We start from the raw sequence: 15607 nt of genomic DNA, 5'->3' as shown, positions 1-15607 counted from the left end.
CACCCCTTTGAGCCTTTACTTTCATTCCATTCATTTTGTTTTAGCAAGTGTTTTGCATGAGTTACATTTGGTTTTTCATTTTAAAAAGTACATCATTAATGTCTATATCTTTGCTTTCTTGGGTTTGTATGCCAAAAGAAAAAAAAAGAAGAAAAAAAATAGAAATAGAAAAAGGCAAGAAAGAGAAGAAAATATTTAGAAAAAGCCAAAGAAAGAAAGTTATAAAAAAAAAAGAGAAAATAAGTTGCAACAAAAGAATAAATTTAAAATAAGGCATTCCATGGTGGTTTGAAGAGCAAGGATTTTTGTTTCAAAAGTTTAAAATCTGCACTTTGGTGTTCTTTTATGATTGTACTTAAGCTCACTTTGAGTTGATTCTTTACTACTCATGCATTTCACTTGTTAGTCCATTCATTCATTTGGCCTTGTTTTTTTCAACATTACAACCCTTCAAATCCCCTTGATCATGAACCTAAGGTATGTTAGTGGTGGAGATATTAGAATTTCTACAAGCTTATGGTAGGTGCTAATCTAGGTGGATTGAGTGAAATTTTTCCCATTTGAGAGATGAGTGAAACCTTGTACCCTATGTGAGCTCTGTTATGTTTCTCTTCTTTTATCCTGCTATATTTCTTGTGTTAATTTCTTTGCACTGAAGTATTCTATGATTGTTGATTAATTAAGAATAAAGGTTGCTTGAGTTAATTGCACATTCATGCTTAGTTGGTTTTATGTTTGCTTGCATTGAGTGTCTCTATTGGATTCTTTTTTTTAATGATGTTTTGCCCAGGAGTGCAAAAGGCTAAGTGTGGGGGAATTGACAAACTCAATTATTTTGATATATTTTGGTATCTTTTATATGAGTTTTGTCAGCTTAATTGGTCCCTTTTTGCCTTAATTGATTTATTTTGTTTTATTTTGAATTATTATTTTATAAGGGCAAAATTGTCATGTTTTGATTTAATTATGATTAATTGATTTTTAAGGACAATTAATGCTACCTTATTCTTAAATTTTGTTTACAGGTTTTTGGAAGATTTAAAAATAAAAATAAAAATTTAAAAAAAAAAAGAGAAAAAAAAGGAAAAAAATATAATAAAAAAATAATTAAAGAAAAAGCTTTTTATAGTTAAGGTTACTTGCATTTATTTACTAGGATTCAATTTCATTTTCGGCTCCTCAAAGTGAATACGACCCGGATTGTGCACTATATTGCATTAATTCGGTTAATTTTTGGAGTAACCCCAAAGCGACAATTAAGGGAAGTTCAACTTCAAGGTCATTCGATGACTTAAAGTGTATGCATGTCTATAAATCGACTAGTATAAATAAAAGTGTATACATATGAATAGATTTTAGTTCATCACAAATAAAATTTACACATAATTATACAATATATCAATGGATAATTTAGATGAAAGGTTTATGCACATGTATTTTTGCTAAAAATAAAAATGAATGTGTGTATTGAACGATATGCAGTTATTATAATTAGTCATTTAATATTCGCAACTTGCTTATATATGGCATATTCACATCTAACCTTTTGCAATTTATAAATGGCATGCATAAGGCTGAATACTCGTTTACAATGAACATTATGGGATTTACGTACAACTCGCTTATAACATATTTACAATTAGGCTTTGCAGATATAAAAAGGAAGGAAAGAGTTTGGGACCCAGCGATTCAATTTCTTGGTTATTGAATGAGGGAGAAAACGAAAGGCAATAGAGGGATGAGCTGGTATTCTAAGAGGGGCAGATCCATATCCATAATTATAAGGCCTAACTAAAGAACAGAAGGTGACAGCTTCCAATAAGGAGACGCCAGGCACTTAAATTGAAGCCTTCTTTCTGGAACCATAATATCCCAATCCATGACCGTCAAAATGGAACGGTTCCTCAGGCCTTTAATTTAAATATACTATCTATTCATATCACATTTAATATTTCAATTCTGCCTTGTGATTCATGTTCCAAGATATTTGTTACATTGTTAGTTACGGTAATTTTAATGTCTACACAGAGATGACGAAGGTTTGTGTTACATCATTCCATTTATCAAACAAAAATTCAAATACTCTCGTTCTACCTTTATCCATAAAAGGAATGTAAAGCCTCCACTACTTACAATTTATGACATCAATTATTAAAACTCTAAATGGCATATATGAAAATCACTAGATATTTTTATAACAACACTCTATATTTTATATTTTAGACAAAAAAAAAAAAAGATCTTCTGAAAATGCTATTTTCCATGCGCTGTGGCTTCACTCCCAGCGGCTTAAAGTTGTAAGGTCTTTGTCTGGATATTAACATTTGTAAAAGTAAATTTTACTCTAACTAACTTTCACAAATTGAAGTTAAGCTAAAAGTCAATTAATTAATATAACATGATTTATGTTTAGATATGTTTTTAAGGGGGAAAAAATCAGTTTAACTGCATAAATTCATTTAGATGATACATTGAAAAGTCACTTTCAGATTCAAATTTAAAGAAAAATCAAAAACAAAAAAAAAAGTTGCTTTAATTTCAACTTCACTTTTGATCCAAAAACTCGTCTTCCAACAGTCATCCCCAAAACATATATTTTAACACAATCAAACTGACTATTTGGCTTCAAAACTCACTTTTTGAAGATCCAAAATGTGATCGCATGCATATGTCTTAACAACATTCAGTGTCCAGAGCATCATCCTAACGTAAGCTTTAATTTGTTAGAGGAATGAGTGTGAAGAAGACGGTAATAAATTCAAGTTGAAGTTGCTGGCACTTACTTGGACAAAGATTAGCCCAGAGTGGATTTGCAGAAGAAAGAAGTAGTAAGGAAGCAAACTAATCAATGATCGGCAGTGCCAAAATAATTCAAAGATGCTTCGCCATTTGGTGTGATTTTTCCTAAACATGCAATAGAATTATGACACAAAATGAAATTAAATGTTACATTTCTTGTCTAACAAAAATTAATTTCAAGTCCAAAGTGACTTAAAAAAGATTATGAGTTTATACTACACAAAAAGGGCCTGCAAAAGCGGACCTAGACTTCGTTGGCAAACACAAAAGAAGGCGGACGTGGGCTTCCAACAAAAGGTAAAAGTACAGTTTAACCCAAAATAAGTTCGTTTCTGAAGGGAATGGATTATTGGTTTCATATTTTAGAATAGCATTAATTTATTTCGATTTTTTTTCATAGAGTGAAATATATTTTTTTAAAAAAATAAAAACTCCAAAATAATAAATAAAAAATTTAAAATAAAAATAATTTTATATACTGTAACTTTTTTAGAAATGAATTTATTATTAAACAAATTATAAATTAAAACTTTAAATTTGAATTATTGAAATTAAATTTCAACGATGAGCACAGAACAAGAACGATTGTTTTTAGTTTTTTACTCCCACCCCCACACCACTTTCATTACCTAAGCCAACCTAGCGACATTATGTATCATTATTTTCTTTAATAGATTGAAATATTCCAACTCAATGTTTTGTGTGAAATCTTGTAGTGGTGGATGTTTTAAGACAAAATCAAAACTCCACGGTAGTAGATATTTCCAATTTTTAAACGGAGTGCCTTTCGTGAAAAATATACTAGTCATCCTATCTTTATCAAAAGGCACTATTTATAATCTGAAATACAAGTCACTTTATAAAAAGCCGATGACATTAAATTTTTCTTTCTACAATTGCCCTTATTAATTGTATTGCATAGAGAAGCTATATAAGAAAGAAATTAAAGGTAATTCAGATAGGTTGATTTTAACTGGCAGGCAATATTAGAAAGTATTAATAATTTTTTACTATTTTAATGACGCAAACTACTTTTAATGCTTTTTCTTAATTTTGAAGAAGTGATTGAAAGTACTCTATCTTATAAGAAGGAGAGGGAATAGCATCAAACTTGACAGTGTGTGGGGGGAAAAGGAAGAGCACAATAACAGAATGGAGACAAAGAGGCACCATGTTGCTCCATTAATGAAGTTTGGAAGCTTATCATTGTGGCCACCAATTCTCATTCTTGCATTTCATGTGAACTTGTTCTGCCAATTAATTGCACCCACCATTTTCACCATCACCATTCTATCCTGAAAACCATGCAAGCCCAGTACTCTTCTCAGTGCTTTCCTTAACTCTCACCTCCCTTCTCATCATTCTCTCTTTTCTTTCTATCAGTAGTTTTTACACCTCCTTCTTTATACTGTGACCCTATGAATACGATGAGTTTTTCGAATAAGTCCTGTGATGCCAACTGTTTCAATCGTGGCAGTACGATAAAATAAAGGGAGTTACATTTCGATTAATAATTGTCGTTTTTCATTGAATGATATGCATTTGATCCGTCAAAACAAAATTTGAATCATACATTTGGCCTATGCTCCGATTCAGATTCATTGAACTGTCCTGCCTGCCTATATATATCTTTGTAATTATTGATCATACTTAAACTCCTCTGTAAAAGCTGAACCATTTAGTCACAGCATACTGACGAATTTTACGCACATATAGAGAAATTTCACTAATATGGAAAATAAACTCTGATAACCTCCTTCATCTATGGAACTAAGATCCCATGTCCTCTATGCGCCTATTCGAGCTAACCTTGTTTGGTGGTCTCCATTTTCTTCGTGAAGTTGCAATCGTCTTGCAGGTACTCAAACCAGAGATCTCAAAAAAGCGTACGAACAAATATCTTTGACAAGGAAATTTCAGTCATGGGGACCATCCGCTGCTTCTTATTAAAGTATTGGTTGGGTTAGAGATATCCCTTCTCGTTAATAAAGAGCTCAGGAATCTTTAATTAACTAACATCTCAAAAGGTTAAACTAATACTACAACTCAGAACTGTCAAGGACAAGAGAGAAAGGATGGAGACAGAGACAGAGACATGCATAGAGATTAGAGACACTCTTCTTAGCTGTCCAATTAATTGATAACCGCTTTTACCTCCACATGTTTATCGCGAATCTCTGAGTCACAAAGACACTGGTCATCATGGTAAATCCAGAGTCACGCCGAGATTTCACCATTTTTGCCTCGCACTGGTGACAATAAAACTGGTTGGTTATTTAATTTGAAGTTTTTATTTTCTTCCCCCAGAAAATTGTTCCTTTTTTTTTTTTTGGGCGAACGCTATTACTGCTATTATTCCTCTGCCAAAAGCTAAAAGACACAATACAAACAACAACACTTAGTACTACAAAACAGGAACGCAAAAAACTCGACTCTCGAATTTAAAGTTATGTTTTGTCTTTTGTTTGGTCCCTAGAAAAACACAATTTACGTTCTTGTCTTCCCCCTCATCTGCTTTTTCTAGCCTGCAGATTTATCAAGACGTACCAGGGACCATGTCAAAGTTATATTGTCCATCGAATTTCATCTCGTACTCTAATCGCTCTCTTTTTTTCTGCATCACCAAAGTGGTCCTCGATTGATGGAGAGGCAAGAGCATTAAAATTCCTCTGTTTCAGATCAGCATTGTTCGATTTGAGAAATCTGGAGCGCATGACTATCACCGTAACCAGCTATTTTCCTTCTCTTAATGTCCTTCTCTTGTCTCAGAGTAGAGGCAGCAATAGTAATTGAGCCGGTTTTTGTGCTTTCTGAGCTCAGAAAATGATGGTCTAACACATTAATAGGTGTCTCCGAACTTGAAACCAAATCGAACGCAGACTCGTTCCCCTCCATTGTTATGTCTTGTATCACATTATTGCACTTCAATATATTTTCCTGCATTAAAATCATAATACCCACTATTAACTATAAATCAGAGGAACTCTATGTTCTTATGCTACCCAGTTTTATAACCACACGAAAGTGAGACAGAAAAAGGAAAAAAGAAAAGAAAGAAAGATAATGAACTGAAGGGTGAGAGAGGTACTTTATTTACATATGCACAATCGAATATTGCTCTTAAGAAGCAAGGGTATTGGAAAGGTAGCAATTCGTGAGACGCAGAGAGAAGGGCTGATGCAGCAACTACAGAAGGCTTAAATTCCAAGAGCCTTATCTCTGCGAAACAGATGAACATGATTGTTCTAATAAAATCCAAATGAGAAATTAAAAAAAAAAAAAATTCTGATTCAGATGAGATCATCCCAGTATTGATTTGATTCATACCTTTCTGTGATCTGATTATAATTTCAGTGGCTCGTTCTTTCAGAACATGCCTCAGTGGCAGGTCCTTGAGTCTGAGCAAAGCAATGAAGAAGGGAACGAAAGAGAAGGGAGTGATCGAACGCATTCGCCATTTTAGAGCTCCTAAGATAAGTAACTCCATTCTTCGCACTGTTGGGGCCTCAAAGATCATACCCCCTTCACCCTGTTTCAGAAAGGCCTAGTTAAAACACCCTTAACGAATATTTGCCCGGAAGGATATTAATTAGTGTCAGGCTTAGCGTTTTCACCTGTATATCAGAGACAGAAAATTCTGTTCTCGTCATCTTGGCGGCTAGAGAGAGGCAAGAGACTGCAAGGAGCCTGAGGATCCATGGCTTTGGTTGCTGCTAAATACTAAATTTGAGTAAGAACCTGAGATATTCGAATCCAAAATCCAGAGAAAGTGATAATGCAATTGGTTTCCTTACCGAAATGCCTTGGTTGGCAAGGAAGCGATCCACATAGTTAACAGCAAGGTACGACAAGAGCGGATCAAATGTGCAGGACAACTGAAGCAGGGCAAAACAGCCCAAGTTCAGATTACATTAACATGTAGTATTATAAAGTTGAACAAAAAGAACCAAAGTTTTGTTTTTGTACCTGGTAGATTAAAGAAATGACCTCTCTTCTAACTGTGATGTCGAAATCTCGGGACTTGAGAGTGCGAAAGTAGGTTTGGGGTGGGATGTGATGAGATTCGATGAGAAAGAGAGAAGAGGGAGGGTCGCAAAAGTTCTGCAAAGGATTTTCAAGGTCAAACTCCATGGACGAAGCTAAGCAGCGGGAAATTAATGCTCAGAGGATGTGAGATGAGAAGGAAGAGGAAGAGGAGAGGACATTGATAAACACCAAAAAAAAAAAAAGATTTGGGACGAATTGGTAAATGGAGGGGGTAAGGAGGAGCATTGATGAGAAGGTGTTGCAGGGTGTGAGTGGGTAATATAGCAAAGAGAGCGAAGATGGTCCCGTGGCGAGTGGCGAGTGGCGAGTGGCGAGTGTTGATGGCTGCATGAGAAAGGATCATATCATGATGTGCAGATGGCACTCCTGCATTGGTGGGACGCCCAAACCTCCCTCCACTCTTTTCCTTTCTCTTTGACTTGTTTATTTCTCATTTTTCTCCATCTTAATGATTTGACATAAATGGTTTCAAAAAGTTTCGTGAATTTCTTCTCTTTATTATTCCATCTCTCTTTCTTCCTGCACACAGCACAATTGGCAATGTTAGTAATTAATTAGTATTTTAATTCTTTCAAAAAATTTGGTTCGCATCCCAAGCACACCCTTGCATATTGAGTATCAATGCAATTTTCTCTTTCTGCGATAAATATAGTTGTAATTCAACAATGAAGGGCATTTTTGAAAGAACACAATAAATGTTACACTATCTTTAATAAATTTTATATTCTCAAGTAACAAGAACTTCTAGAGGGATCTCATACTTAGAATAGCAAAAGTACCAAAATAGATTAGGGAGAATTGCAATAGAATCTCAGTTCCGTAGATTTATTCAAGGATCAACTGTAGTTAGGTTGAGTGAAGTGAACTTCATTTTTTTTCCCCTAAAGCAAGATCAAAGTTTGACGGCAGAAAAAAAGAGAGAGAGATCAAAGTTTGAATTTTGTGATTCAAAAGAATTGCATCAGCGAGAGTTAGCCTGATTAAGCCTAACAGCGTTCTAAAAGATATTTCAATTGGGAGATGTGCAGCTATGATTTTTCTAATATATATTTTTAAATAATCTTTATTTTACTGCAACTAATCAGCATCAAGTTAGATGGAAACAATTGTTACTAGATAAAAATATGCACGCAAGATGACAATAGTTATGGGCTCAGATTCAATATCTGATCCGATGTATTCCCTTTTTTGGGTACATATTAGATGTGCCCCTTCTTTTATTCTCAGCTTTCATTTTTTTTTCTTAAACCTGGAGATAAGTTATTCACCTTTTTTATTAAATAAAAAGATGGATTATTTATGCAGATTGCTTTTGTATTTAGAGTCTAGTTTTTAGATTAAATTATACATGCATCAGTGGTATTGCATTCACCGGCTTAATTCTCGCAATAATGCTAATTAAATGATGACAATTGATCACCAATGCAGATCCTTTTGTCCGAGGAAAATGATTAATGAATTAAGAAACAATCGCGTGTGTGTTTTATATTAATCAATTGGAAAATAGGAGACAAAGTGGGGGCTACGATGATCCTACACATGAATTGTTAAAGGAAAAAAGGATAGTGACAAGTTTGAAATGCAGGTTGCATCACACAAAACAATGTAACTACTCAAAGCGTTAAAAGGAGACCATCTTTCTCTGCTCAATTAAATGCCTTCAAACATTACAATACAGCCTTTTTCTTCTTCCTTCCCACTTTGACAGCTTGTATTCATTCAATGTAATGAGACTATCCATAACACAAAAACCATTCACACTCTTATTTTACTACTCCCTCCGTTTCTTATTATAAAAGACATTTGATACTTATGACATGTTCCTATATATAAGAGACACTTACAAGTTGTCTCTACTTTTTTGTGTTGATTTACTATTTTACCCATATTTATTATCTCCAACTCACACTCTCTCTCCCTCCCACTTCTCTTTCTTTTAATAATTTAATTGTTCTCTCTCATGCTCTCTCTCCTTATTAATGAGGGCATTTTTGGAAAAAAATTATATTTTTTACATATTAATTGTTCTTAACTAATTTTAACTGTTTTTTTGATCAACGTACTTCGGTTATTTGTCTCTTATAATAAGGAACGGAGGGAGTATTAACTAAGCCTCCCTTCTAATCAAAGCATCCGTAATCTACCCACCAGAAGTTAACCTTTTATCAGGCAACTCTAACAAGTTGAATTAAATTATGCACGTATGTCACTTCTGTTTTGTTAATTTATTATTATTTTTTTTTCACGGATAGATTAATTGGTGTGTACATAGTACTGGTGTTCATGTATGTAAGATTAGCTCACAGAAAAATCTCTGGAAATTATGTAGGGAAGGGCTCAAATTTCTTCTCAACTAATTTAACGGGCACTATTCGATTGATTTCATGCAAATGAGTTTACTGAAGCAGTACTACCTTGTTTGGTGTCCATAAAGTACTGGCCTCATGTTAATAGCATTTAACTGTACTATATAATTGTAACTAATAGTAATGTTTCTGTGAAGTTAGTTTCGAACGCCCTTTTAGTTAGTTTCGTCTCTTATCCAACTTTTAGAACTTCCGAGCATCCATTCATGAACGTACAATTATACATCGTAAGCTTACATCACAGAAATTACGTCATGATGAAACCTACAAAAAAAAAAAATCACTTATCAGCATGTTCTAAACCACGAACATGCTAGAAACATGATTAAAAGAGCTCATGTATGTAATGCGTATCAGTTTGCAAATGTGTTCGCATCAAATCAAATTGCCACATATATAGCAGCAGGGGCAGAACCAGGAAATTATCAGATATAGTTGGGTCCGCCAATACTGTATATATAGCAGTACTTTGGTTGCAGCTAGCTGAGTAAATTTTGCTGATGGCTAACCCCCTCAATTTAATTTTAGCCAAATATATATACGGGACCATCTTGCTGCAGTACTAAACCCTTCAATTCAATTTAATCATCACTGACACATTCATTTTAGTTACGATCCATGCTGGTCGCAGTGGACTTAACCATATTCTTGCCCTCTATCGATGTTTATCAGATCCTGCAGAATATAACATCCATAGCCACGATATTATCAAAATAATATCGATGATCGTTTTTAAAGCTCGGTGATCTACGGGAGCTTAATCAAAACCCCATCAGGTGAGAAAAATAAAGCTCGTGTGTGTGTGTGAAGTCATTGTGAAACCCAAAACTTTAAAAAAAATGGCACGCAGCCTAGGGTTCTCTCTCATGGAATGCACATGCCTTTGAAACCCATTTGGCCATTTATTTATTACTTTGACTTGTCACTTTAGGCCGGCGACACCCACATGCATATGGAGGCAGGTCCTTTTATTTAAAGGGGACAACAATACAAGATAAAAATGACAGAACTTTTATCACTAGATTTTTAGCACAAGAACAAATGAAACTACATTAAGAAGTGACTTAATTCATTATTAGGGATTCGGGAATGTAAGCTCTCGTAGATTTTTGGCCCTTCAGTTTAAGGGAAAAATAATGAGTGGTTTCACATATCGTGAATAAAAGACATTATTGTCTCTGTTAAGGATCATGATCAACTGTGTTAGTCAAAAGCATATATATCCTATAAGTTAATTTACAGAATTTGGCTGCTATGCATATGCCATTAGACAAAGATATGAAAACAAAAAAGTTTAAAAAGAAAACAAATTCCTATTGTCCCCCCCTCTACGTTATTAATGTTAAGAATATATATTAACTGTTGGTTATGATTAGCGTGGTAACAATAATTGACTCAGAATGCAGTAATTGAGTGGCTTTTGGGGGAAAATAGTGCCATTACACAGTACATCTTTTGTTCTATTTTTAATGTCTTAACCTAATTCTCTTCTGTTTGGCTGAGACCATTCATAACAAGTCATAATTACTCTAATTCTAATGTTTTTATTAGGTTATAGTTGGGGATGCCGTATAATTTTAAATCTGTCCAATTAATGAAGCATGTCACCGCGCTCTAGGTAGGATTTTTCATTTAATTTGATGAACTAAAAGAATGTGTATATAAATTTAATTTGCATCCATTTGGTCAGCATAATTACTCCAGTCGTGACTCTTGACCGCTCTATGCATATATAGCAAGACTGGAGGAGGTTTGGTAAAGATGAATTGTCCAAATTATTATTGATGATTGAATTAATTAACACGATGGCTAGCGTACGTGGCTACGTTAGCCTAAAGGCGAAAGCTATCACATTATTAATTGGAAGGGTTTTCAACTCCATAGGATCCTACTGCTATAATATAATTAAGAATTTCATTCATCAATCTCTTTGGGAAAGCAGATATAGATTAATAAGTAAACTGAGCTTCTGATGATGATGGGGGATAACCTGTAATTAAAATTAAAGTTTGGGGACATTTGGGTTAGCAACTTAGCATATGTTTGATTATTGAGTGATGAAATGCCATTGAAGAACGTTCCGATTCTTTGGAGTTCCTTGAAGCTCGCTCGATCTCTCAGCTGGCACATTTATTACATGTATGAGGAATAGCCAAGATCTTCTCTTCCTTCACTTAAACGGTGCGCTGAGTACCAAAACTGCTGCCCACTTTTAAATGCCAAATGAAGACACAGACATGAGTGTTTGGAGTATTTTGAGGACGAGGAAAAGAGGAGTGCACGCTTGGAATTATTAATGTATTATATACACACACACACACACACTTTATGAAGCAAACCCGAGAAAGAATGAAAATAATTAATTAGTGTGTGTGAGAGAGAGAGAGAGAGAGTGATGAGATGAGAGGAAGAGAAGGAAGAAGGAATGGTGGAGATTTGCAGAAAACATCATCATATGCTCTGATTCGATCTGCAATAGAGGGGGCAGACAACACAGTGGTCCTTCACGATACTCTCCCGCTATTATTTTTTCAATTTATCGATTCACATCATGAGTTTCCAAAGCTCAACACATATATAGCATTACTACTTCGTGTTTGCCTTTCATTAATCCCTCAATGTATTACAAATTACTTGTTTCCTCACCTCAACAAATTAAATACTTTGCTATATAACAAACTTTGCAAAAATTTTCTTTTCTTTTTACCCCATTCACTTATAAAATCAAATATACTTTTAATTTATCGTTGTAAATTCACAGTTGTTGAACTTTTTTTTTTAATTTCATAATAAATTTATTTGTTTGATTAGAAAAATGAAAGAAGCGCTGTAAGGACACTTGGAGTCCGTTTTTACTTTTAGCTCCAGGAACGCCCTGCTTTGTGAGAGGCCGTGAGTTCCATGATCAATCATCCGTCCAATGATTAATGCATATAGTTACTTTATTACTGACAAGGCCCAGAACTAGCCAGAATTAATGGAACTAACAAAGGCCCAAATTATTACTCTGCAATGCCCACTCTTGCTGCTTCCAGGTTCTCAGAAAAACGGTGTTACCATCACGTATCAGCAAAATAGGCTCTTGTGTAGACTGCCAAAGTTCTTCCATTCGTGAGCATGCATAGGCTTCTTGAAGAGGCCACGTGTGTTTCTACTATGATACGTTTTATTTGAAACGATCCTATCAATGTCTCTCTTCATTCAACTCCTTCATGTTAGCCAATCGTCAATTTTTCTCACAGTAGGTAGTCTGCAGACATTCAACTCGCCATGATGAAAATAGAAATGAAAGGCGCATAAAACAAACGAATTGGACTAAAAATAGAAACTATGCTAGTTTTGTATAAATTTAACCGCACAATATATTCGCCAGACTTCCATGCATACCGCAAGATGAGTTTTAAAAAACAAATAGATCGGGCATTTACTCCTTCCCTATCCACAAATTCCAAAGGTAAAATTCCCTTAAAAAATGAAGTAAACTATGTGACAAACACTAGTCTTACCACTCCTTCCATCAAATAAGAAAAGCACTCTTGGCACTCTCTCGTTCAGAGAAGGATAATCTAGTTCGAATGACCCTTGAGTCTGAAAATACAGATCTGATTTCAGATTCGTCGTCACGTTGGGACAAATAAAGAAATTCTGATCCTCCTACAACATCCTCAAATCTCTTGTCGGTGCATGCCTGCTCTGAGATGCCCTTGCGCTTATGTAGAGGTCTAGGCAAGGTTTCTTTTTTTCCTCCTTTTGTTAAAATTGGCGCTGTCTTGAATTTGGATTAAAACAGAACATTTAGACCTCGAATTTTGATAAGTTCGGAAAAGCATCTCAATTTTTTTCTTACCGGGGTTTCAATGCACGCTAGATTCTTGTGGAACTAGATTGAAGAGAAGCATCCACGGCAGCCATGGTCAACGATATAACACCAACGCGTCTTGAGGTCTTATACCAGAATTCAGATATATGATTACTACCCCAGAATGAACAACACATAACGAATATATATTCTTTTTCACACAAAATGAATAAAATTTTCAGGGTAAAAATACTGCGATTGTGTTTTGCTGGCTTCTTGGGAATGGATGTCTTTTCTCATGGAACAGCATGCTCACAATAGAAGATTATTATGTCTACCTGTTCCCGGTAATTACTTTAAACTAAGCTTTCCCAAGTGTATCATTAAATTACTCTGTTCTCTTTCTGTTATAGGGATAATGCAGATGTTATCATTCTTTGAATGAACTGCATTTTGTATGACGTAATTTTCTCTCTTGTTGTTGTCAATTAATGCTTTCTCATCGTGCAGAATTACCACCCCTCTCGGGTGCTTACTCTTATATATCAACCATTTGCAATTACAACACTCGCAATACTGACATACTACGAGGCAAGAATGAATACTAGGAAACGGAACCTATTTGGATATACTCTATTTTTCATAAGCTGTCTGGCAGTGTTAATCGTAAGTTGTCTTCATTTGTTTGTAATGTTTGATTCTTCTGGCTTAGTTTTAACTTTTGCTTTCCTTTTTAAATTGACATAGTTGGATTTAGCAACGTCTGGTAAAGGAGGCCTCGGAACTTTCATTGGCATATGCGTAATTAGTGGAGCATTTGGAGTTGCAGATGCCCATGTACAAGGCGGAATGGTCGGAGACCTTTCTTACATGCACCCCACTTTTATGCAGGTAAGCATCAGTTCGTCATATAAAAACATGCCAAAAGATTCTGACATGACTCTATAAATGTTCATTTCATCGTCTGCGATTTGTGTTATGATTCTTTTCTCTTCTATGTTGCAGTCTTTCTTCGGTGGTTTAGCAGCATCAGGTTTCCTAACATCTGCTTTGAGGCTGATCACTAAGGCAGCTTTTGAGAAGTCGAAAGATGGTCTCAGAAAAGGAGCCAGTGCGTTCAACTCTTAAATACCTCTCAGAAGCCAAAAGGCTTTCTAAACGATCGCCCTCAGCTATTACATTGCAATCATATCAAATAGATACTAACTACAAATATGTTGTGTTATTACTGCAGTTTTATTCTTTGCAATATCAGCATTATTCGAGTTTCTTTGCGTTTTCGTCTATGCGTTTGTCTTTCCTAAGCTACCAATTGTGAAGTACTATCGTTCAAAGGCAGCATCAGAAGGTTCCAAGACTGTCACAGCTGATCTTGCAGCCGGAGGAATCCAGGCATTACCGGAAAAGCAAGTCAGTAGTGCGTCTTAATCTCTTTCTTATTATCTTTGAACCAAGCGCTTGTTCACTGATCTCCAGAAAAGGGAGGTTCCCACAGGTCGACGAATTTGGAAACCTTATGGAGAGGAAAGGAAACAAACAACTACTGATGGAAAACATTGATTATGCGGTTGACATATTCCTCATTTATGTGTTAACACTCTCTATCTTTCCTGGATTCTTATCAGAAGATACTGGATGGCATGGTTTGGGAACCTGGTAGGTTCAGATAATTCACAACAAGAAATGTTCCTAGTTTGTCCTGATATATATAAGCAGCGGCGCTTGCCATTGTTTCAGGTATGCCCTGGTTCTGATTGCGATGTATAACGCGTGGGATCTGATAGGAAGATACATTCCACTGGTAAATGCTCAAGTTGGAGTCGAGGAAGATGCTGATGATGGCAAGTGTAGGCCGTTTCTTAATGGTGCCAGCATTTTTTTTACTGCAAAATATGGAGATCAGGGCTGGATGATAATGCTAACGTCTGTGTTGGGGCTAACCAATGGCTATCTCACTGTGTGTGTCATGACTGCGGCACCACAGGCTACAAGGTTAGTCAGCTAAGTATAGAGAATTAAATGAATATTCAGGTGTTAAAAGGGTTATTATCAATAATGCTGTGACAATTTTTTCAATCTGTAGGGGCCAGAACAAAATGCGTTAGGGAACTTGTTGGTATTGTGTCTCATAGCAGGAATATTTTCAGGGGTTGTGCTTGATTGGCTGTGGTTGATAGGTAAAGGCTGGTGATTTAAGCCAACTCTAGTCTGATAATTTCATTTGTTGTGTTATGCTTATATTTATAGTTATAGAATTGGTAAGGAAACAGTACTACAGTTCTTAGTTTGTAAACACCATGCTTCGACTTACCTTCTCTCTGATGCTAACCAGAGGATCATGAAGCTTTTTGTTTTGCCGATGAAGATTTTTGTAATTAGATAAAGCAACAAGTCATTCGCTGCATTGTTATTTAATTTTCATGTTAGAAAAACATTATAACACAGGATGCTTTTAATTTGACACAAAGTATTTAAATTTAATTAGCAAAAATTTATTATAAAAAAAAAGAAGAGAGACAAACGAATTAGTCAAAATTGAAAAGAAAGCCACCATATAATAAGCCCAACAATGGTTTCGGCATCCGCATGCAAAAAA

General features: G+C 35.2%; 1 protein-coding gene and 1 pseudogene across 2 annotated transcripts; one reads left to right on the top strand and one right to left on the bottom strand.

Annotated features, from left to right (window-relative positions):
• Nucleotides 1-5133: 5133 nt before the first annotated feature.
• LOC114751289 (putative cyclin-D6-1) lies at nt 5134-6930 on the bottom strand. 2 transcript variants are annotated; one of them, XM_028939950.1, is made up of 6 exons: nt 6766-6930; nt 6594-6674; nt 6414-6509; nt 6127-6328; nt 5888-6018; nt 5134-5736 (listed from the first exon to the last, which is right to left on the bottom strand). In XM_028939950.1, the coding sequence occupies exons 1-6, from the start codon at nt 6928-6930 to the stop codon at nt 5479-5481; spliced, it is 933 nt and encodes a 310-aa protein (XP_028795783.1). In that variant the 3' UTR covers nt 5134-5478. The 2 variants fall into 2 exon arrangements, with proteins under 2 accessions (XP_028795783.1, XP_028795791.1); XM_028939958.1 differs by having other exon boundaries at nt 5897-6018.
• A 6192-nt stretch (nt 6931-13122) lies between these two features.
• Nucleotides 13123-15202, top strand: LOC114751261 (equilibrative nucleotide transporter 3-like; annotated as a pseudogene).
• The last annotated feature ends 405 nt before the right edge of the window (nt 15203-15607 follow it).

The sequence above is a fragment of the Neltuma alba genome, unplaced genomic scaffold (genome assembly GCF_004799145.2).
Source record: "Neltuma alba isolate B1F8T4 unplaced genomic scaffold, ASM479914v2 tig00001131_pilon, whole genome shotgun sequence".
Taxonomy (NCBI): Eukaryota; Viridiplantae; Streptophyta; class Magnoliopsida; order Fabales; family Fabaceae; genus Neltuma; species Neltuma alba.
Note: the sequence above shows the minus strand (reverse complement) of the source record. Positions and strands in the feature narration are given on the sequence as shown.